This window comes from Wyeomyia smithii, chromosome 1, assembly GCF_029784165.1.
Source record: "Wyeomyia smithii strain HCP4-BCI-WySm-NY-G18 chromosome 1, ASM2978416v1, whole genome shotgun sequence".
In the NCBI taxonomy this organism is placed as follows: Eukaryota; Metazoa; Arthropoda; class Insecta; order Diptera; family Culicidae; genus Wyeomyia; species Wyeomyia smithii.
This window is the reverse complement of record NC_073694.1, coordinates 132,304,954-132,329,390: the sequence shown is the minus strand read 5'-3', so window position 1 is coordinate 132,329,390 and position 24,437 is coordinate 132,304,954. Positions and strand designations below refer to the sequence as shown.

At 38.6% G+C, this 24,437-nt stretch overlaps 1 protein-coding gene across 8 annotated transcripts in view; it reads left to right on the top strand.

Annotated features, from left to right (window-relative positions):
- Positions 1 to 24,437, top strand: part of LOC129717991 (cadherin-87A) — a 434,657-nt gene that overhangs the window by 394,755 nt on the left and 15,465 nt on the right. For all 8 annotated transcript variants that reach the window (XM_055668357.1, XM_055668359.1, XM_055668354.1 and 5 more), the window contains 4 exons: positions 11,340 to 11,508; positions 14,150 to 14,694; positions 15,132 to 15,270; positions 17,934 to 18,088. In XM_055668357.1, coding sequence (XP_055524332.1) covers positions 11,340 to 11,508; positions 14,150 to 14,694; positions 15,132 to 15,270; positions 17,934 to 18,088 — 1,008 coding nt within the window. The remainder of the gene's footprint in view (positions 1 to 11,339; positions 11,509 to 14,149; positions 14,695 to 15,131; positions 15,271 to 17,933; positions 18,089 to 24,437) is intronic.

Genomic DNA, 24,437 nt, shown 5'->3' with positions numbered 1-24,437 from the left:
CGGTCTTCTTCAGCATCTCAGCATAAGAACGCTTCGAACGCTCCTTAAGTGACCGCTTGATTTTATCTCTGCGCTGCATGTACAGTGTACATTGTACACCGGGCATGTGGAGAGCTCATGCCGGTTTTCCCCACAGTGAATACATTTTTCAGCATTAACACTGCAAGAATCTGAGTCTCCTCACACTTGCTACATCGTGCCTTATTGCAGCAGTAGGCGGCTGTGTGGCCTAACTGCTTGCAATTGGTGCAATTCATAACACGGGGTACATACAATCGCACAGGCAGACGAACCCGGTCGATCGAGACGTGGCTAGGGAGTGCAGATCCGGCAAACGTAACGCGAAACGAGTCTGACGGAGTGTAAACTTTTTTACCGCCGACGAGAGACATGGACCGCAATTGCTTACAATCCAAAATCTTCGCCTGTGTTTCGGTATTTTTGAAGCAACCGGTTGCGCTTTTTAGGATACACTCGACAGACAGACTCGAATCGGTTATGACACCGTCGATCTCCACGTCTCGTGCGGGTATGTAAACGCGATACTCGCGTGTGAAGAGCTCAGAGCAAGCGATAGCATTGGCCTGTGTCAGATCACTGACCACGACACGGAGCTTGTTAGGTCGGACCTTGGAAATTTCGGTCACGGCCTTGTACCCCTTCGTCAGGTCTTTAGCAATTTGCAGTATGTTTAAACGCTTTGAATTCACTCCTGCCTTTGGGCGAAAATAAACAGTATAGCTGCCCTGTTGAGATCCGTCCGGGTAAAGCCTGGGGCGAGGGGGGACTGGAGAATGAACAGGGGAGGGGGTAACAGAAGGGTCAGGGTCAGGGGGGTTCGGGGATGGTGGCACGGGAGGCGAGGGATCTATATCCATCGCGCTAAATGTAGCGCACTAGCGCACCAGCGCCGACAAGAACACGTACCTATTTACTTCTTCCTTCCAGCAGTGGTTGTCCGATCGTTCGAAGCTGCACCCAAAGCAGCCAGCAGCACCAGTACAGCAGCACCAATACAGCCAGCAGCAGTGAGCCGGGTGTGAGATCACTCAGCACACTCGACTGTCAAATGATGGCCTTGATATAGAAAGATCTATTCACTGTGCACAGATCAAAACTGCAGCTGGTATTTTGCACCAATACAGCCAAAGTTGCGAGCCGGGTACAGAACGTACCGACACAACTCAAAGTCTAGTTGGCCTTTAGCGCGAATAATACACTCTTTTGTTTGGCGTTTCGTACACACGGACCGGATTGTAATAGAACGACCACTTTGCACGTCCGTTTCTGTCGAGTGTTCGACGCGGAATGAATATTTATCGTTGTAGATAGTAATTTTTCCTTTAAAAAAATTATACACTGAGAAAAAAAAACTTATGACAAATTTCAATTATGTTTTATTTTACATTTTGCCAAGTTCAGTTAACTGGTTAGTTTACAGTGTGTAGTTTTTGTAGAATAAAATTGTGACTTCGAACTTTTCTTGTTTTTCGAAAATTTTAATTTTTTTGTTTCTCATTTGTCCATGAAAATAGATAATAAATGTTGAGCTAATCTGCTGTAGTTTTAAAAATAAATTATTAAAATTATGACCATTTTGAAATAATTAATTTTTATTTTTTTAAATAATAAATAATTATAGACTGTTCCGAAAATTATAAATACATCTTCTTGCTTGAATAAAACAAAAAATACAGGATTTTTCGGGTAATTTTATTCTGAAATTTAGATTATAAGTGTTTTCTTTCCAGTTTCAATTCAAGTTGGGATTATTTTTCGTAGGATACGCGAGTTCTCTGACTTTTCTCTTAACACTACTCATAAGCTTTTGCACAGTGTGTTCTCCGACCATTTTTACCACTTAAAGCCAATCTTTTTTAAATTTTTCAAGATTGTCCGCTGGTTTAACATATTTCCTCAGCTTTCCCTTGGTCAAAGCCCAAAAAGTTTCAATAGGGCGAATTTCAGGGCAGTTTGGAGGATTCATCTCCTTTGGGACACATGTGACATTATTTGTTTTATACTACCCTAGTTTATCCTTAGAGTAATGGCAGGAAGCAAGATCGGGCCAAAAGATTGGAGGATTGTTATGCTATTTAACCATGGGCAACAATCTTTTCTGCAAACACTCTTTCACGTAAATTTTACCATTCATTGTGTCATTCGTAATGAATGGACGAGATATTTTCCCACATTCACAAATGGCCTGCCAAACCATTACCTTCTTGCCGAATTTTTCGGTGTAAATGGCTTTCACTGGTCCAGGGACATCTATTCCCTTCGGTGATGTATTAAATTGCGGTCCTGGCAGAGTCTTATATTCCAGTTTTATGTAGGTTTCGTCATCCATGATAACACACCGCATTTTTTTGGTCAGATATTGGTCATAAAGCTTCCGAGCTCTCGGTTCCACAGATTCAGCTTGTTTTGGATTTCGTTTTGGCTGCTTCTGCTCCTGACGGGTCTGCAGACCCTTGGCACGCATAACGTTACTCGCGGAGGTTTCAAGCTTTCTCGCCACATCTCGTACTGATACTGAAGGATGCCGCTTGTAGTATTCCTTAACCTTTTTGTCAATTGTGGGATCAACAGGCCCGGGTTATCTACCACGTCTTGATGCATCAGTAAATGTGCACTCTTCACAATACTTCCCCAATGCGGTTTGAACTGCTCCGACACTTATACCTCAAAAGGATTGTCACTACAGACACTCGAAGTGTCAGAAAGAGATGCCTCTCTTTTCCTCCCCGCAGCGATGCGTGGTTTCTTTTTTCGTCCTGCCATTTCAGGTGATACGAAAAAAGTTAAAACAAATGTTAAATTCAAAAGTAGGTAGTCTTGAGAAAGACTGATGGGAAATAACTTTCAGGTAGTCTTTAAAAGACACATTGACAAAACACAAACTTTGAAGCTATAGGCAGTCAAAGACCAGTCCACAAGCAACCGAAAACACGTCTGACCTGTGGGACAGTTCAAGACGCACTGACTTCTTCTCTGGCTAATTTTCTTATAGAAAGACCACTCACGGTGCCCCATTTGTGCACAATTCGCTTTCTTTGCTCGGGAGAAAGGCCACGCATTTTCAAAATTTCGCACTAAATGTTAGAAAAAATGATAGCATCTGTTTCTTTTGGATGTAAACAACAGGACGCAGCAAACGTTTGATTGAATACTGCACGTTATTTGAAATGACGGTTGATCGTAAGTGTATTTATAATTATCGGAACGGTCTATATGTTAAAAAAAAAAAACAACTTTTAACGCGGCGTATATTTCTGGCGGACAGACAAAATTATTAACTGCAACTTTACCAAAGACGTCACACAGAACAAACATACCGTTCTGACTCCAAAAATATTTGTTATCATCAATACCCTTTTTTCATAAAATCAGTCGTGATTAAAAACAAAAATACCAATAGGTAACACAAAATGACATTTTTAAATCGAAGAAACATCTGTGCCAAGTTTCAGCCAGATCAAAAATGGTAGACTAACTGAGTTGTCCTTGTTTTTTTTTTGTGTGTGGAATTGCACTATAAGCTCCTAACATTGCGTCACCGTATGTGTTCATAATATTTCGTTGTGTGTCGTTAAACAAGTCGACATTAGTGCTTGAAAATTTTTTTTGCGGGTAGTATAACTTCATTATTTCCACACGAAGAAAAGTGCCGCGGAAACTGCGGGTCCTTGTGGTTTTAGTGGATGCGTATGGTTGTAAATTAAGGTGGCAGCGACAATGGTCATGTAAAATTTTGAAAACCGCCCATATAAATTTTGTTTATTGACCTACAAAAATGATCTCTGCAAAATTTCCCTCAAAGTTCAAAGTTCGAAGTTTTGACCCTATAAAATTGACATCCCTAATAAAATATCTAGTTCACCAAACCACATGTAAATCATTTTTATGTTTATTAGGTATTCTTTAACATAATTTTTTATTAGGGATAGTAATTTTCGAGGGTCAGCGCACCAAATTTTTAAGTGCTTTGAGGCACCCCAAAATCATGTCTGATTGAGCTGAAATTTTGCACAGCCTAATATTTCGGACAAATAAACGAATTGTTCATGGTCGGTTCTTTAAATTCGATGATGACATTTTTTCATACATCTCATTGCCACCCTATTGTACACACTCTAGCAAAGTAAACATACAGAAAGTGATTCGCGGGGTTAATTTTTTACTTGAAATACAAATAACATCCCGGACAGCTCATGAAGTTCGAAGGTGAAGAAGTGATGATATTGCCGATATTGCTGGAGACTCGTGTCTAACGGTTTTAGAGCAGTCAACATTGCTGCGTCTGATTTTCATTTGTTGCAGTCTATGAAACATGGCTTGTCACGGCAACACTTTGAAAACATCGAAATACCATTCATTATTAATGAAATCTAAAGATTTATTCATGAAATCTGATGATGAAGAATTTTTTCGATGTTATTTGTCAGAAAGTAATAGAAAACAATGGACAAAGACTTTGAGTAATCATATTAAATCATTGAACATTGTAATACGCTGAGAATTCGTTCTGGATCCTAATACTGATCGATATTGAGCATCATAAGAAAAGATCAGAGTAATAAATTATGATTTGAGTTCGCAACTTATGAAAAGAACTTTGTTAAGTAGGGATTACGCGAAAAGTTATGCTGTGGAGTTGTTACTGCGGTTTCCCGTGGCAATAACGTCAATATGCAATATGCATGCTTCGAGACTGTAAAGGAATCATTCATACCATCCTTACCAGTTGCAATCAATGATACCGATGGGATGGGAACTTGCCGTGCACTTGCATTCATTTATCTCTGAAGGCTTGTTATTCAGTCAGCTGGATATGATAGGAATCAAATGGTTTTGAATAGAACTATTCCGTATCTCTATACAGCTCAATTACTTCAAATATCTGCAGATGAAACGGTTTGATATAACTGAAATCTACATTGCTTACATTGCATAGTTGTAATACATGCTACAGCTTTAAACGAGACTGATGTTTGATTTGCGTTTTTGTTAATGAGATGAGCGTATTGTGGCCATGATAAATAACAGGTGACAACTAAAATTTTGCTTTTTTTTCATGCTTTTACGTTGGCTTACGGGAAAACTCATTTAATTTTCTCTGAAAGTTATCTTATCTAATAGCACAAAAATCACAGGAGTGGTTAGAAGCTATCTTTCCTTTTTTCCATTATGAGATCTAGGGCAATACCAGTGTTTACCAGTGTAATGGTTGTGTTTGTATAAATAAATGGTTGTTGTCCAGAATTAGGAATAAAAATATTTTAAGCGGACATTAAATTTATGCTTAATATCATAATCCTATAATCCTGTTCTAAAAATGTACTGTTTGTAGAACAATATGTAATTTTTTTTTCTGGATAATATTGTTTGTTGTTTTTCGTTTAACAACATTTGTACCTTATAGAGAATAATTCCAAATCAGGTTTTAATACAATACCTTGATAATTAGGATTTTAAAAATTTATAAAGTAATGAAATTGAATTGAAACTTTTAGTTAACGCGTTGTAGAGGTTGGGAGAAGCTTTGCTTTGCTTTGCTTCGTTGGCTAACGGACCGTTCACTGGTCTAGGGCCCTACGAATTAGAGATGTCCAGCATCTTCTGTCTTGGGCAGCCGTTCTCCAGTCTTCTCGTACACTAACAGATCGTGCATCTTCTTCCACCGCGCACATCCACCGTGTTCGAGGCCTACCACGGAGCCGGGACCTCTTTCTGGTTCTCTACTGGAGATAGTTTTGGCGGTTCTCTCGTCATAAACCAGGGATAGCTTTTGGGTGTGGTGGTGATTCAACTATCTTGCAGTACGGCTTTGAAAGACAGTGTTTAGTTTTCAACGAATTGGAATTTTGTATTTGGTGCGCAACAATGTTCTCGCTGTTTTTTTTTAATAAAAATGGATTAGTGGGGAACTCCTAATGCTGAAACAAACTGCTCCTGCATTTGGTATGGATCCTCATCAAGCGATATTTCCAAATCAGCATCTTTTTTGCTCTTCCTTCTCGCAGACAGTCGTTAACATCGAACATACCGTCTTAAAAGCGATGGAACCAATCACGGCACGTTGTTCTACTCAAAGCAGCATTTCAGTTTTTTTAACTCTTGATGCGCTTCAGCCGCCGTTTTCTCTGAATAAAAAAAAGTAAAACTTTTTTGAGGAGTTTGTATTTGTCTGTATTTCATCTGACATGACAGTGTCTTAATGAATAAAAAAAAATATACAAAATATTCATTCCATCTACCAAAGTAGCACTTGTCGAAGATATAGTCGATGCATCAGCCAGAAGTACGTTACCGTCAGCCGATTGGAACCACTACATACGAGTTTGATTAAAATCACCGCATAACTGTACCTGGCCAACAAACGAGGCGTGGTCACAATGCTCATTAACGGATGTCACATGTTCGTCCATCAACTGGGGATCAAAGCTGCGATAAAGTGGAATGTAGACAGCCCCGATCAGCAAGCGATTACAATCAACCGCAGCTTTCACAAATACCTGGTTTAGTATTCCGCCATGACGAGTACGTCATGGTCTCAGTCTCAGTCAGGATGATGACGTCATAATTGTAGCCTGTGGCAGCCAGAATCAGGTCGTCAATTTTAGTTGTTACACCTCCGACATTTGGCAATAGATCCAGACACGGTCAGTGGGAGCGTGAACGGGGCGATAGACTGCAACATAGTGCGATTGAGTGACTAAGAAGGAAAATTTTGACTCTTCCCGCAAATGTCTATTATTTATACACAACGAGAAGTCTGTGACAGCACAATGAAATCACTACCGAGTGAAAAAGATGGCACCCCGTTAGGCATACAGATGCGAGGCATAGTATGCTAGGCACATTGGATGGTAAGCATACGGACACGAGGCATACGGACGCAAAGCCGAATGGACGCGAGGCCGAATAGATGCGAGGTCGAATGGAAGCAAGGCCGAATGGACGCGATGCCGAATAGATACGAGGCCGAATAGACGCGAGACAGAGTGGGAGTGAGGCGGAATACGGTGTTATCGTCATCATCATCATCAGAGTGTCAATTGGAAAGCAATACACTCGTGGCTTTTGGCCGACTCGCTGTTCGAGCTCATGCTGTCCTTACTCGCTACCACTCGTTCGGACTTAACTGAGGGAATGAAACTCTGTTTAAGTAGACCTAGCAAACCACTAAATCAGTCGTTTGTGTGCGAGAGGCCACCGCTTCCACCGGCGGGTCGGCGGCCTGACTGCAGAGATCACGGTCGCTTAGTGCCGCCTCTGTTCCTTGCCCTCGATTATGCGTCTTCGCCGCATGACTTAGAAAAAAATTGTATGCCCACCCTAAACTCTTTAGGAATATATCAGCACTTGAACTACATACGTAGAGTGAAATATATCTGAGTTCAATATACATTTTAGTGAATGACGCTTTTGTATATTAATTTATTGAATGACGCGTCAATCATCAAACATGCAACATATTTTTCAATTGACATGCTGATGCGAAATGGATGTTGCAAATCCGGGACACATAGTCACGATAAATGGATCTTATGCGATCATACAACATCGTATTCGGCCTCGCGTCCATTCGGCCTCTCGTCCGTTATGCCTTGTGGCAGTATGACCTCGTTTTAGATGTGTCGAAGTCTACCAGTCCTTACTGTTGGCGACACTATTTACAAAACGCGAGAGCTTAGTTGAGCACCTAATTCACGTGAAAGTACGAACCTATTCCCACATGCCAGTCGTCGTATAGGCCTATTGACCAGCACGGTCACATAAAGGTAAGGCTAAGATAGTACAAAGTTATCATCTAAGCTTTGCATTGGATAATCTTTAAGAAGTGCAGATTGATCTACTCATATCCACTAAAACGTAGTAAACGATTCTCTTTGAGAGGATGGAAGAAGATACTTCGTTCGATCATATGTTTTAAAAAGGGATTAGCGTAGCCTTTTTTCGTCCATTAACTCATGTTTGCTTTGTGTCATCTCAATCTTTATATGGGAACTTACGGCTGTTTTATTTTTTCCTGTTTATATTTTACCTATGCTCCGCTTTCAAAAAAAAAAAAAAAAAAAAAAAAAAACCTTCACTATTCTACAATTTAAACGTCAATACATACTGTTTCTTCTGTTGGTCTTTTTCATAGTAAAATCACAGACTAACAGACCTAACACTGTAACCTAGTAGTTCCCAATTCAACACATGCACGTATGCTGGACAACAAATTAGATCAAGGTTTCTCTGAGGTAAAAAGTGCCAAAAATCTGAACACCTCGAAGTCCATTGTTCAACGAGCTAAAGGAAGATTGGGACTAAAGACGTACAAGAATCAGAAATAGCCAAAGAGAAGTGGATATCTCAGTTCTCACTGAAAAAATTGAAAAGGTGATGGTGTGGTAGGCAATTTTCTCTTGCGGTAAATTTACCATATCTTTTCACATGAATGGATCAATGAATGCAGATATTAACCTAATTTTTGCTTGAAGAAATATGTGTTGCCACTTATTCGCCAACAGGGCATTCCTATAATACTCTGGCTCGACCTTACTTCATATCATTACGCTAAGTTGGCCATGGACTGGTAAAAATCGGAAAACGTAATAAAAATTATTCCCAGGAATATGAATCCCCCAAATTTTCCTGAACTTGATCTCATTGTACGATTTTGGCCTATGGTCAAGAGATATTTTCGCTTATATGCTCAGCCAGCGTATACCGCGGAAAAAATTCAACTAGATTGGACAAAAGCGTCTAAAAGCGTTGTGACCCGTCTGTGCAACACCATATGAAGAAAGTTGGAAGAAAAGTTCGAGAACTTGCTTATAAACAAGACTAACTAAGAAAGGATTGCTCAAATTCATTAATTTATTATCGAGTAGAACCGTAACATACGCACATAGTTTTTTGTTTTTTTTTGTTTGTCATAACAAATTCAGTTCATCATCCTATAACAATTCCAACAAAAACAAAATTGTTGGAAATATTTACAATATTTTGTCTTCACTTGTTTTGCCAAAACTATCGTTTCGAAACATTAACATAGCAAGTACTCGAATTGCCGAGATTTACGCTAGAAAAAGTCGGTACTTCTACCCTACAGATATAGTCAGGTTTTTTTTACGCGGGGGATACGTACTTCGTAAAAAAACCGCGTTAATTCGAAAATCCGCGTAAAAAAAAACGCGCTAATTCAAAAATCCGCGTAAAAAAACTGCGTTAATTCAAAAATCCGCGTAAAAAAAAAACGTTTTTTGAAAAATCCGCGTAAAGTAGTCCAGCAAGAAGGGCTTTAGAAAAAACCCGAGACACTCTAGAACCTGTATTTAATACAGTATTTAATTGTCTTCTTTGACGGTCATTCCGGATCTTTCGGTGGGCGGAGAGTATTTTTTGGACTATGTCTTTTACTAGATAAACACTTGAACGTTTCTGGTTCCAAACCGACGTTAATTCGGAAATTCGTGAACATTTTTTTGAATTAGCACGGTATCGTGTAAAAAAAACCGCGTTAATTAAAAAATCCGCGTAAAAAAACCGCGTTAATTAAAAAATCCGCGTAAAAAAAAACTCGTAAAAGAACCGCGTATAAAAAAACCGCGTAAAAAGAAACCTGACTGTACAGCACCCTTCACGAACAGTAAACAGAAAATATATCGGTTGCAAGCATTTAGTACGCTCTTAAAGTTAATTGAACTTAAGTCATAATCGAATAGCTACCATAACGATGTGCCTTTTACGATACGGCGCTCCATCAACAACAGAATTTAGTCAATTAACGAGTTGTCATAGGATCTGGTGATGATGGTCTGAAGAAGCAGTGTAGCAGCAAACTAATTAAAATGAACTTTTCATGCTTTAATATATTCAATTTCATCCTGTCACTAAAGACTTCCTTTGGTGGCAGGACGCAGATTCGTTGTTTGTCGAATGATGAATGCTGAATTGGTCGACTAACCGCGCTAGACGTGGAAACGAACACAGTTGCCTGCTAAGGAATCGAAGGAGAAGCGGGCAGCCTGTCATTGTGTATCCAAGAGATTTACGATAACAAAGGAGTTGATAAAATTGATAAAGTTTTCAAGTCTAAAGGTTGCAAAAAGGATAATTGAACAATTAAAACTTTATGTTCAGGTAAACTCACGAAAATTAATTGGAATCGTGGTGCGTTCATGTACAAACATTAACGCACTTTCACAACATAACCGTGTCGGACGCAGTTGTGTTAAAAAGGCTACAATCTTGATTGAATGAAACCGGGAATGCAAGAGAAAGGCATTGTAACGAAAATAATTGGGAATGCTTTATTATCGATATTTGCTTTAATTGGAACTTTTCCATTTGATAGAAAGTACAGATATGTTTCTAGGCAAAAGAAAATTTTTGGTTGTTGCCATACATGTTCTGTCGAATTTATCTGGGACTTTCAAAACATAAATCTTTATTATACATTACAATCTTATCTTTATCATGAGATAAACCAAAGTACTGAAGCTCACTGAAAATGGTGAGTGAAAATCGTTATATTCTATCGTGGTACATCTCTCCTGACTAACTCTACAGTTGTTGAAAAAAAAAAAAAAAAGACTTGCAAAATCGGTGCGATGATTCATTTCCGGACGATAAACCTGAAAGAACGTGTCGTCGTATGCTCCATTAGGAATCATCACCTTGGCACGTACGAAGTAAGAGCGGTTCCTATAACAACAAAATCTTCGAAAGCGATTTTTTTCTATATGGTGATAATCTATCCCAGGCAGTGTCGGTTAAAGAGAAACTCTCTTGTGGCTAGAGGAAACACACGTTTTAAAGTATCGATGATGAATTGCAAAAATGGCTGAGAACATCCTTTCCTTCCTCAAGCAAATCTCTAATGGTCTATGTTCGTACCTTGTTCAAAATCGTCAGACTTACTTTGAAAAGGACAGACCTACAGACTACGCCACTATTTTCTTCCGTCGTCTGCTTTTTTGGTTTAACAATTTGGTTGAATGAAGGTACATGCAGCTCAGCTCAACAGATTACAAAATGCTTTTACCGAAAGATTTTCGGTGGCAATCCCGAAACGACGACACAACGTGTACTAGGATAGTACAATGATGGTCTCGCCTGTTTTGTGATTTATGCTCTATTCGTTCTCATACCCTTGTCGGGTATGTATGTAATCCCTTTCTATCCATAATGTTCACGATACTAGGTATGGCCATTATTCACTGTTTATTGCTGTCAGTGCTGACGCCACCAATCCTGTCTTCGATTCCTTCCTTAGCAAATTTATCATATAATTTAACCGCAACTATTGTTCTAAGCATTTCATCCTTTTCCATTCATAGCTGTTTGTAGCACCGTGGACCCAAGCGGAACCTCGTTACCGATTTGAAGTATTGGAAGAACAGCCGCTTGGTACTATCCTGACGACGATGCAAGCAACAGATGCGGACTCTACCGTCGCCGAGTACCGGATGACAGATAACAGCTATTTCGAGATAAACAACACAACAGGTAAGACTTGAAAACATTTATTCCTGTATATAGGTACTCACTATACGACGAACGCTTTTGCATAGGGAAGAAACTGATTGCAGCACTGATGACCAACCGGCACTGGAGCAAAACTTAAGAATCTGATTTATGTTCTGATTTTACCTCTTGCTATGTGAATATTCTCATGTTTTCTACCAACAATTCATTTAATACTTGGTGTAGACCGATTTGAACAATCATATTCACGTATGGTCAAGCAGGTCATGGACACTAGTTTTCCACATCTCACAGGGCATTTAGTGGGAATGTTCAGCTACGTGTGACATTAAAAAAGAGGAGACGCATGGTAGTGCAATTAATGTTAGCAGTATTCGTTCATTCACTGATAAAGTTATATCAGTTGTTAGGCTCGTTCACTCAGTTTTTGTACAAATGGTATTAATGATTAAAAGAGATGATTAAAGCCAGAATTATATTATATTCGGAAAAATTATTGATACTAGTTTTGTCCTTTCGAAAAATGAAAAATAAAACAAACAAAATATAAATTTAAAATCTTAAGAAACCCATTTAGAACCCAAAATTAATTTACCTAGCGGTGAGACCCAGCCTTTCTTTTTCTAACTTATTATTTGTTTGAATAGATTTACATGAAACCTTTAATAAATAGAAAAAAAGGACAACTTGATAATTTCTGCTGGATTTATTTTTCACTCTAAATCAGTGCTGAGAATATTCACTGTCATGATTTTCGGCTGTTTTACGCCATCTTACAATTCAAAATGTTTTCTGAGGTCGATAGGTCGATTTGTGGCTTCAGTGCATCATAACAATTCCGGAAATACCCATATTGGGTGGTATCTGGTCATTTGCCGCTGTTTTTCGGAAACCGGAAGTCGCCATCTTGGATTTCAAAATGGCATTTGGAGACAATTTCTGGCCCCTGTGCGTCATTCTGGTTTAAGAAACAGCCATATTGAGTGTTATTTGGTAATTTTCGGCTGTTTTCCAGACACCGGAAGTCGCCATCTTACAATTCGGAATGTTGTCTGAGGTCGATTTGTGGCTTAAATGCATCATAACAATTCCGGAAATACCCATGTTGTATTTGGTCATTTGCCGCTGTTATTCAGAAACCGGAAGTCGCCATCTTGGATTTCAAAATGCATTAGGGGACAGTTTTTGGCCTCATAGCGTCATTCTGGTTGAAGAAACACTCATATTGGGTGGTATTTGGTCATTATTGGCTGTTTTACAGCTACCGGAAGTCGCCATCTTACAATTCAAAATGTTTTCTGAGATCGATAGGTCGATTTGTGGCTTCAGTGCAACATAACAATTCCAGAAAAAACCCATATTGGGTGGTATCTGGTCATTTGCCGCTGTTTTTCGGAAACCGGAAGTCGCCATCTTGGATTTCAACATGGCATTTGGAGACAATTTCTGGCCCCTGTGCGTCATTCTGGTTTAAGAAACACCCATATTGAGTGTTATTTGGTAATTTTCGGCTGTTTTCCAGACACCGGAAGTCGCCATCTTACAATTCGGAATGTTGTCTGAGGTCGATTTGTGGCTTAAATGCATCATAACAATTCCGGAAATACCCATGTTGGGTGGTATTTGGTCATTTGCCGTTGTTATTCAAAACCGGAAGTCGCCATCTTGGATTTCGAAATGGTACTTGGAGACATGCCAGAAGAAGAAAGGGTGTCGAAACATTATGGACATGTTTGTTATACCTAAAAACATTCAAAGTTCTCGAGCTGTGCGAAATTTGAGTTTCATTTGTATGGGACCCCTCCCTTATAGAAGAGGGGTGTCAATCCATTATGGATATGGACCTGCCAAATTTGGTTCCATTTACTTGGTTAGTTCTTGAGATAAGCAGAAATTTGTGTTTCATTTGTTTGGGACCCCTTCCTCACAGAAGAGGGAGGGGCGTCGAACCATTATGGACATATTTGTCACCTCTTAAAACATTCACATACCAAATTTGGTTGTATTTGGTTGATTGGTTCTCGAGCTGTGCGAAATTCGTTTTTCATTTGTATGGGACCCCTCCCTTGTAGAAGAGGGAGGGGTGTCGAACCATTATGGATATATTTTTTACCCCTAAAAACATCCACCTACCAAATTTGGTTCCATTTGCTTGGTTAGTTTTTGAGATGTGCAGAAATATGTGTTTCATTTGTATGGGACCCTTCCCTTCCAGAAAAGCCCCTAAAACCCCCACATACAAGTTTTCACGTCGATCGGTTTGGTAGTTTCCGAGCCTATATGGTTCAGACAGACAGACAGACAGACAGACAGACCGGACTGCATTTTTATAGGTATAGATGGGCAGTGTACTGCGTCTGAACAGATTTGCACTACTTGAATTGATAGTCACCGAAGCTTCTTTGAATATCATTACGAGGCCTTTGATATTCATTCCTCTGTTCTGTTGTTGAATATGAGAAACGATATTCATGCATCGTCTCAATGAACATAGGTTGCTGAGTTGCATCAGAGAATAAATGTGCTGACACTGAGAATAATTCAATTCATCTACTAATGAATAAACATTGATATTCTAAGGCACTGCTCTAAACGATGTCGATGTTGTGAAAGACTATTCCAAATAGGGCCACTAGTAATAGTTATGTTTGTGTATTCACAGGGCTCATTCGCAGCAAGGCCCGCATCGATTATGAACAAGTATCGATGATTGATTTCAACGTGGTAGTGGTGGACACCGGTATACCGCAGTTATCATCGACAGCCGAAGTGACGGTAGATGTTATCAATGCAAATGACAACGAACCAATTTTCGAGGCACCGGAGTATCAACTGACGGTACTGGAGAATTCCCCCACAGGTACAGTCGCTGGAACTGTAACGGCCGTGGACAATGATTTGGGAAAGTACGGTGAAATAACCTACTCGCTAGTAGGAGATCATAGTGCTTATTTCGCTATCGATCCGGATACTGGCGTTATTACGGTAAAAAATAGTTCAGCACTGGATCGCGAGCGAGAGTCTGAGCTTGGGTTAACTGCAATTGCTGCAGATCGGGCACCAGAAGCGATTCGTCGTACGACAACTGCGCCGATTAGTATTAAAATACTGGACGAGAACGATAATGCGCCAACTTTCTCGCAAAAGATTTATCATGCCACGGTAGCAGAAAATGCGGCACTCAAACCTCCAGCAGCCATTTTGCAGGTAATTACTCTTAGTATTAGTAACCCCCTTTTAATTAAAAATCACCTTTGTCAAGTTATGCTTCTTCCATATCCACGTCATTGTCTATTGAGTTTCTGTTCGACTGTATAATAAGAAGCTGTTTCACCATTCACCATGTGACGTCACATAACTCCATACCTCTCTCCCCCTGCTTCACGAATCGTTCCTCAAAACTCTTTTCCACGCGAGTAACTACTTTCTGGATGCCCCCAAATGTAGTTAAATCTATTAACAAGTAATCAAGTAACAAAATCCCTAATGTCATAGTTTGTACTAGTTCTTGGTACAATCAGAATAAGCACTACAAAATCATAACATAACCAATTTAGATGATTGAGAATACTGTTTATTTAGTGTTAAATTACTTGACCAATCGACTCGACATAGAAGCTTCAAAATATCATTTTTATCTACAGGTTAGTGCTACAGATCCGGACGAAGGACCATCAGGGGATGTGAAATACAGCATCACTCAAAGTGATATTCGGGACACTTTCCGACTGGATGCTAATTCCGGAATTTTGTATCCAGGAGTTAGTTTGCTTGGATTAAATGGTGAGTATACGTATACGTCGAAAAAAATAATCTGGATCTTCATGTAGGACTTGTTAACAAATATTAAGCCATACACTGAAAGTTACACCAACTATTGTTAAGCATAAAATCTTGGATGAATCTGTTTTCCTTGTGTAGTACCTCAAACTAGAGATGAACTCATATCGCCTTCATTCAATAAAGGTCCTAAGCTAGATATATTAAGACAACATTTCATTTTGTTAATTTTTTCACATTATATACACCTTGTTTATATTTTTGATGTTGTATCGCCAACAATCTGACAGATAAACATAAAGGTAAAATTTATTTCTAACAAACACCAAACAGTATGGGAACAAGTAAAATACTACATACTCAAAATTTACCACCGAGTATAGTGGCAAAAAATAGTAGAAAACTTAAATAGGCAAGATTTTCGATTAATCAATTTTATATTCATATTTCCGCATCATAATTTATTGCGTTTTAGTAACTACTTTACATAACCAATATATAGGCGAAGATAAAGTTCAATTGTCCTTTGTCCTAGCTTCGCGAAGCGTTCCACATTTAAAAAAAATAAAAATAAAAATAAAAAAACACTACAATAGACCATTTTACGAGACGTTTCTGAACTCAATTCATGAATGAAGTTTTGAACGTCAGCAGGATCCGTGACACCTGTCAGTTCGTAAAATGGTCTATTTAACGTTCGGTCATAAAATATTGTTCGTGATCTACTATGCACTGCCTCGCTGAGTAGTGAAAGTTAACCAAACAATGCACAAGGGATTTTTTTTTCATAATAATTACGGAAAGTGAACCACATAACATGGTAATTTCGCTTCGTTGATTAATAGTGAAGATCTATAATCTCCCATCTAGAATGAAGAGACAACAAGTAAACGAAATCGAAAAAAAAAAATCGAGAGAAATAAAAGAGTCATTTTGAAATGTTTCTAGAGATTCAACAGTTTTCATTTTCGAATGAATTTAGAATTCCCCCGCGAGATCTGTACTCCAATGTCAAATACAACGTTGACATCATATTTGACGGATTGCGGTCCGATAACTGCAAAGTTGTTGCAGTTATCGGTCTTGCCGTTAAAAGGCGTTGCAGTTAACCCGCCAGGTGAAAATGAAAACTAGATGGCAGCACCGTACAAGGACATTGAAAGTTAAATGACATTGAAAATAAGATGCCAGGACCATACAAGGATATTGAAAAAAATTGCTTTACTTTTTGCCTCCTTGCCGTCATCATCAAATTACCAGTATACAAATTAGTTTGACTTTCGTTCACGCGCAGCAACAATCGTGTCCGCTGCATACTGCAAGAGTCAAGTATCTTGAACTAGTCATCTTTGCTTGAACCGAGATTTACGAAAAAATATGACAGCTGTCCGTTTTTTTTCCTTTAAATGGCAATTAATTACCGAGATTCGGCAGTAAATTTTAAGTGTGTAGAAGTTCCATAATTTATATCAATTTGTGTACATATGTGAATGCACATTTTTTTTTTCAAAATGACGAGTTTGAAGAGCCTTAATAACGTATCCTACTAGCTTTAATTAGTTAATACTTTTATTAATTTGGAAATATTTATTTTCGTTATTAGAATAGAACTTTGTTGCTACCGTATTTTCGCATATAGGTAAAAAAATGTTCGAACAAGAATTTATTTAGCTCACTGAATGGTTTGTAAAACTTTTGTTTTTATCGATAATCCGCGTTTTCGGGCAAATATTATTAAAATTTTCGTATTCATTTTTTCTTACTTGTTTACGAGAATTATTTTTCAGCAATGTTCTGAAAACTAGTGATATGAGAGCGGAATATTTTTTTGTACATTTGTGGGATCATATCAGTAATATGTGAATTGTGCATTTGATAATATCTGTAATTATATTTCTTCGTTTGAACACTTTTCTATGCGATGTAATATACACAGAGGTAAATTCAGAGTTATAATTCAATAATATATTAAACACACACTTCCCACATTACTCTTTCTCATGAACACAGGAAAAATATCCTTTATATGTGGTAATCAGCTATCTAGAGTGGTAAACAGCTATCTAAGTAAGTGTCTATTACAGCTGCAGTGGCGTAGCGTGACCGGGTGACACCCGGAAAATTTGGGTTTTACCCCGGTTCCCCTGGGTGTCACCCCCACCAGGTTGCACCGAAATCATCTTGTTATCAAAAATTGTGAGAGTTAGCACGCGCGTTTTCAATTGCACTAAAGCTACCCGTTTTTTAAAATCTGGTTGAAACTATACTCTTACAGGCAAATTTATACAACCTTCGGGGGGTTCACCTCGACCTCCACCTAATTAATAATGAATCTCACGGATGTCACCTTTTTGAAGGTGACACGTATGAAAATTATCTTCATGTGTGTCACCCCCTAGAGGGTGACACCCGGGGCGGACCGCCCCCCCCCCACGCTACGCCAGTGTCCAGCTGCAATTAAATGTAATTATGCATTATTTTTGGCTATTTTGGCATATGAGCTTCCGACGAAACAATGCCCTAATAGGTAACAATACGATGCACGGTTTGGTGGACGGCACTTTACTGTATGCTTTATTGAAAAAAAAAATCAATTAGCCCTAGCCCTAGCATAATCATATTGAACAAATTTTTCACCATATCTCGAATATCGTTTTCATTCTCAGGTCAATACCGCATAGAAATCGAAGCCCGGGATGGTTTAGGATCCGGTCCCCATAGTGATACGGCCGTTATAATGATAGAAATACAAAGCATCAATCAGCATCGACCCGTGTTCATCATGCCAGCGTTGTATAATGCATCAGTTGAAATACCGGAGGTACTATAATCGATATTATTAATTCTTTGTTTGGGCTTCACTTTCATTAAATATTATATACAGGTAGTGTGATGATCTTTTGCAGGGAACGACATGTTTTAGAAATTTTACAGCATGAATGTTTTGTGGTTTATTTTCTTCCATAACATATGGGTATTAGGGTGGGGCAAAGTGATCTAATTCCAAAACTAAAGTTTTTTGGTTGTTTTTGGGGCCCCAAACAGTCCTAAATTTACCGAAAGTCGATTGGGTTTGTCTCCGCTTGGCGCATTGCATTTCAAATTTCCATGAAAATTTGTATGGAAAACGCTACGTTTTTGCATTTACTTTGTATTGTATTGTAAAAAATCCTTCGAGAAAGTCGTTTCATTTTCGATGACTGGTAATATATGCTTCCGGAAACAGCCACGACGCCACACACAAAAAAAAACTCCAAACGATGTATACTTATGTAAGTTCTTTCCTTCTAAGGTTTTTTTTAAAAAACACTTGGATTCTTAACACATTGATTTTTACTAAGTATTTTAAACTACTTACGTCCTAAGACGAGAACAACCTCTACACACTTCAAACGTTTCACTGGAACTAAAGCTCCTGAAAAATTAATATAAGTTCCCTACTCATCGATGGATTGGATTACTGCTGCGTAAGGATTGTTGGCTCCGCTCTGCTGCCGTCGCTGCTGTCGTTGTCGTCGTTGCTGCTACCAGCTCGGTTCTGCTGCGTCAGGGGTATCAGGGGTACAACGTCCGTTGGTGGAGTTGTCGATGTCGCCGTGTTGCTATGCTGGAGTCGTTCTGGATGCCGGTCGTTCACTTGCTGCGTCAGGAATGTCGGGCGTCCAGTTGTTGCATCAGAAATGCCATGTGCAAGGATTTGCTGTGTCAGGAATGGTGCGTCCGGTGTTGGTGTACAGTAATGTCCATAACTTCCCCCGCCTTAGATTGAGACGTCTCGGGTCAACTTGTTATGATGTGCTGCTAGGTGTCTGGATATGGATGAAATCTCTAATACCTCGTATTTTTCTACTTATGCAAATGTAAATAGTAATTATGATCAAGGATAATATGATAAGGCTCCCAAGATTAATCGAATTGTATTGATGATTAGTAGTCTCCAAAAGGTTGATTCTGTGCCGGTCATTTGTTTGCAATAATTGCATTTCTTCTACCGGGTCCGTCTTTGTTGAGGTTTTGTTGACTTCGACGAAATGGAGTGGGATAACGTCCAATTTAGTTTCGAACCTAAGTGTCTTGCTATCGTAGTGGGTACCTCCAATGTTAATGGAACAGTTGAAAAATGTAATGAAGAACGATCCTGTTAGGTTCTTTGGTCCGTAGCCACAACTGTTTTGGAGTGTTATTGGTTTTATGACGTTCGTTAATAGAATGCCATTGTTTTCTAAGACTCTTATTTCTGGTTCTTTGAAGCTATTGCTGATAAATGGACATCTGCCAGGGTTTCCCCGCAATAATTGATGATAGCATTGGTTTTTCGTAACGTTAACCAAGTTTTGACTGTTGCATAAAATGTTTTTCTCGATTTGAATGCATATCTCGTTTGTTAGAAATGATTCCGACTCGCTGATTATAGCGTACGTTCCATTGACCTGTATGACTTTTTGGTTAATTGGGACGGTTTCAACTCGGAGTAGTTGATAATTTCCGATTTTAAATTTTGGGATTTTTACCGCGAGTATGATAGATGAACCATTATGGAAGGTTGAAGGTTCTAAATACTCGTAAGTCTGATCATAACTACTGATTTCAATGCCTTGTGAGGTTAAGAGTTCTGTTGCAAAATCCAATTCAGTGGGGTATAGTAATGCTTTTGATATTACGCCCAGCCTGGAAAGTTGAATGGACTCGAAAATGGTTTCTAGTTGATAGCGAACGTTGTCCATATTAAAAATGATGTTCTGAAGATGTAGCATGTGTTGCCAGTCTATTGCCCTATCTAAATTTAGTCTAGCCTGTCTAACGAATCTGTTAACTTCTATCGCTTGATTAAATGCTTGTTTTGTCAAATTATTTATTCGTTTTTCAAAAAGATCGTTAATCTTCACTTGTTCATTATTTTCTGTAATTAAAACATTATTTGAATTCTTCAACGTATTAATTTGATTGCTCAAAGTTATAAAATCTTGGCTATCTAGATTTCCTGTTATGGATTTCACTATCGATCCTAAAATTTCAATACTTCGTTTATGTCTTTGTCTTGGAGTCAAATTTTGAAATACTACTTTCGCTTGCCTAACCTTTTGTTTTAAGAGTTCGGTAATTTCCCTAACTTGTGGGTTTTGTTCTAATTCATTAATGGTTGTCTCGTATTGTTTTAGAATAGTATGGAATGCAAATAGCTTAAATTCATGGATAAGGGTATGGTAGCCCTCCTTAATAAATACTTTACCGATTCTCAAAGCGAATATTCCAGGGTGATTGTTTAGGTCTGTTATCTCTAGGTGTTGTGTAGGGTTGGGGTTGGAAGTACAGATGAAAGGAATTCCAATGGATATGATGATGATGATGATTATGGAAGGGTTGATAGTCTTGGTAATTTTGGTATTGCTAAAATGAGATTATAAAATTGGTATTAGTAAAAAGTTAAGTTTTTCGTTTTCTTTTAAGTTTAGACTTGTGAATTTTCCTATTATTTGTGTCTAAAACATTAGTCTCTTTGTTTTCCATGATCTTGTTTTCTTTGTATCGTTCTTCGTGTTTTAGATTGTTCCTTTTTCGCTCGTACACTGTCTCGTTTTCTTGGAAATGATCGGGGTCTTCTCTATTTTTGTTTGCTTTGGCCAAAAATCTCTTTTTGTCCTCTATTTGCTTGGCTGCAATGATCCTGTATAGAGCTTCCTTTTGTCTTATCCTTTCGTCAAGGTCTGTTGGGACTGAGTCTCCATCTTTCATACCAAAATATAATTCCTTGGGTGTCAATTTCGTTTGTGAGTGGATCGAATCGTTATAGATTGATACTGCCAGGTTTATTTTCGCAGTTTCGGTCAGATTTTTCGTGGATTCCTTATTGGATAGTATGTTGTGAAGCTCTCTCAAGGTCCTGTGAACTATTTCTATAGTTCCATTTGAGGAAGACTGACCCACGCTGGTATAATGGTACTGTACGTTATTTTCCTCTAAGAACTCTTTAACGGCTGTTGAAGTAAATGAAGCTTCCTGGTCCATTACTAAAAGAGAAGGTTTTCCTAAATTAGAAAAGAAATGTGTTAATGCCTTTAATATGTGTATAACATTTCGTGATTTTAAAGGAATAGCCATTGACATTCTGGAGAATTTGTCACATACCGTAAGATAGTTTTTGTTGTTTATTATGAATATATCCATATGCACGATCTGCAATGGTTTTGAGGGAATTTCTAAGTTGGTATTTCTGTTTATACGGGTGTCTCTCATATTTCGATTTCTGACAGAGTTTACATATATTTATAAATCTAGTGATTTTTCCTTTCATACCAGGGAAAAAATAAGTTCGTGAGTTATGGGACTTGGTTTCGTTTATTCCTCGGTGGTTTCCATTATGCTGATTCTGTATGATCTGGTCTGTCAATTCTTTCAACTTCAATCTGGTGAAACCAGATTTTAAATCAATTGTAGTAAAATAGACACTTCTTCCTAATTTGTCTAAAATTTCATCGATGTTCGGGATGGGAAATTTGTCGTCGACTGTCTTCTCATTCAGTTTTCTATAGTCGACCACGATTCTCCATTTTTTCTTGCCACTTGCATCGGACTTTTTTGGAACAATCCATATAGGAGAGGTCCAAGGAGAGATAGAATGCTGGATAATGCCGTCAGCTAGCATCTCATTAATTTGCCTTTCTACTTCTGCTTTGTGGATGTTGGGATATCTGTATGTTTCGGTGTGTATAGGAAGATCGTCTTTTGTTTTGATACTATGCTTAATAGCAGTAGTGCAAGAGAGTTTTTCATCTTCACGATGAATGATATTGGAATTCAGCCGGAGTATTTTAAGAAGTTTTTCCTTTTCTTCCATATTCAAATGCTGTGTTCGTATAAGGTTTTCCAGATTATCTAATTGATTTGAGCGTTCAGAACACACTGTAGAACTCGAATGATTTATCTCAATCAATTCAGAGACTGGCAATGTTTCGGCTGGAGTTTTCCAAAAAAATGTTACGGAGTCGCCTAAATTTGAGGCAAGTGCGCTAATGTAGCCATTTTTCGCGTGGTATAAGCCAGAGGGTACGATAGCATCTCTAATTTTGATGTCTTTTCGTAAAAATACGTTACCATTTTTTTGAGAGACTGGTATTTTAATAATTGTAGCTGTGTGTGCACTCAAAGTTACTTCTGGTGGTCCCATTTGTCTGACTTGTAAATTAATGGTTTTCTGCGGGAGTATTAATTTGTGGTTTGTTACGTCAAGTAAAGCTTCTAGCTCTGAAAGCGTTTCGTACCCGAGAACCATCAAAAAATTTATGAAATTTAAACAAATAGAATGCAACATTTTTTCCGAGACCAAAAATTTTTGTTATAAATTTAAATTCAGTTCTATGTTTACCTTTATTATTTTGAATTCACATGGTGTTCTTTTGGAAGTTGGAATAAGATCCGGGGAAATAAAGTTCTTATTTGACCCACTGTCTATTAGAATTTTAGCTGTTTTCCCGTGGGATAAAGTTATTGTGACGAAGGGGAGACCGTTAACAGCGTTTATTTCAGAATTTTGTCTGTAATTGCCACCTGAAAATTTGACTCTTCTACTTCGCTGTCGGAATCATCACTATTGATAACTTCTGTGTCATTTTCCTCTTCATTTTGAGCATCGTGATTGTAGATTCTATGATGGCGTGATCTAATTGACGGATCAACTTCCATCGGTGTCACTTTTTGTCTGTCTGATTGAGCTTTGAATCTTTGTGAGCCACTAGCGTTTTTATTGGAATCTTCCTGTGGTTTAGAATTTTGTCTGTTATGTTATGAATTATTCCTAAAATTATTTTTTGAAATTTGTTTGCCAGATTGGGGAGTTTCGGTAGATTTCCTGGTATTTTCTGCGTTCTGGAATTTACACAAGAACGCATAAGCTGTTTCAACGTCAGAAAGCTGAGCAGCTGTGCATGTCCAAAATAGTATCTGTTTAGACCGTTTATGAAGGCGGCTAAACATTCTTTTTCTAGGAAATGATTTATTCCTTCCCAATGCGAGACCCTTCATATTTTGGAGAATCTCTTTTGTTTTTTTGTAGTGAAGATGAATGTTGTCATTCATTTTCAGTGACCAGAGCTGCGTCTGATACGTAGCGATGTCACTTTTGTCGCCATAACCACTTTCCAGAATTTCGGCAACACCTTCAAAGGTTTTTGGGTTACCGTTTACGCAAATGGTATCGCGGGCCCTTCCATCAATCTTGTTTATAATTGATTGCTCGTACAGATTCATTACTTCTTCTGATACGAGGTTTCTGAATAAATTTAACGTTTTTCTAGCTGTTGCGAGCCAGGACACGAGTTGTTTTTTGTTTCCATCGAATGGAGGAATATTCTTCACAGGGTCTGGGATTCTAAAGAAATCATCAGCCCGTCGATTCTCCGCTGGAGGAGCAACCGGTTGTTGCAACTGTTGTTGCTTCAACTGCTGTTGTTGCTGTTGTAGATTATTATTTTCCAACTGGAGAGCGCCAACTCGCTGCTCCAGGTTCCGAATAGAATCAAAAAGCACTTGAAGGTTTGCTGGTTCCATTTTTCTTGAAAATTTTATTGGTTTCACTTTTGGTATTGGATTGAATTTAGGCATAAAATGAGGGGAAAAAGGGTAAAATTACTCACGGTTCTCTCGTTCTTGAAGGATTGAAATCCACCGCTTCAGCGAAGTTCTCTGGTCGGTTAGCACGAGTCACCTACGTGTTGAGGGATGGCGATTGATGATCCTATTCGCGGAACGTCACTGCCGGCCTGCCGATGTCACGAGTTGGACACTAGATCACTCAAAGTCACTGATTTGGAAATTTTCCACGTATCGGGTATTTCCACTAAGCACTTTAACTGTCACTAGTCAGAGTCACTTTGCTTAGTCGTAGAACGAGCCGTACGACTGCGCCACTTATGTAAGTTCTTTCCTTCTAAGGTTTTTTAAAAAACACTTGGATTCTTAACACATTGATTTTTACTAAGTATTTTAAACTACTTACGTTCTAAGACGAGAACAACCTCTACACACTTCAAACGTTTCACTGGAACTAAAGCTCCTGAAAAATTAATATAAGTTCCCTACTCATCGATGGATTGGATCACTGCTGCGTAAGGATTGTTGGCTCCGCTCGCTGCCGTCGCTGCTGTCGTTGTCGTCGTTGCTGCTACCAGCTCGGT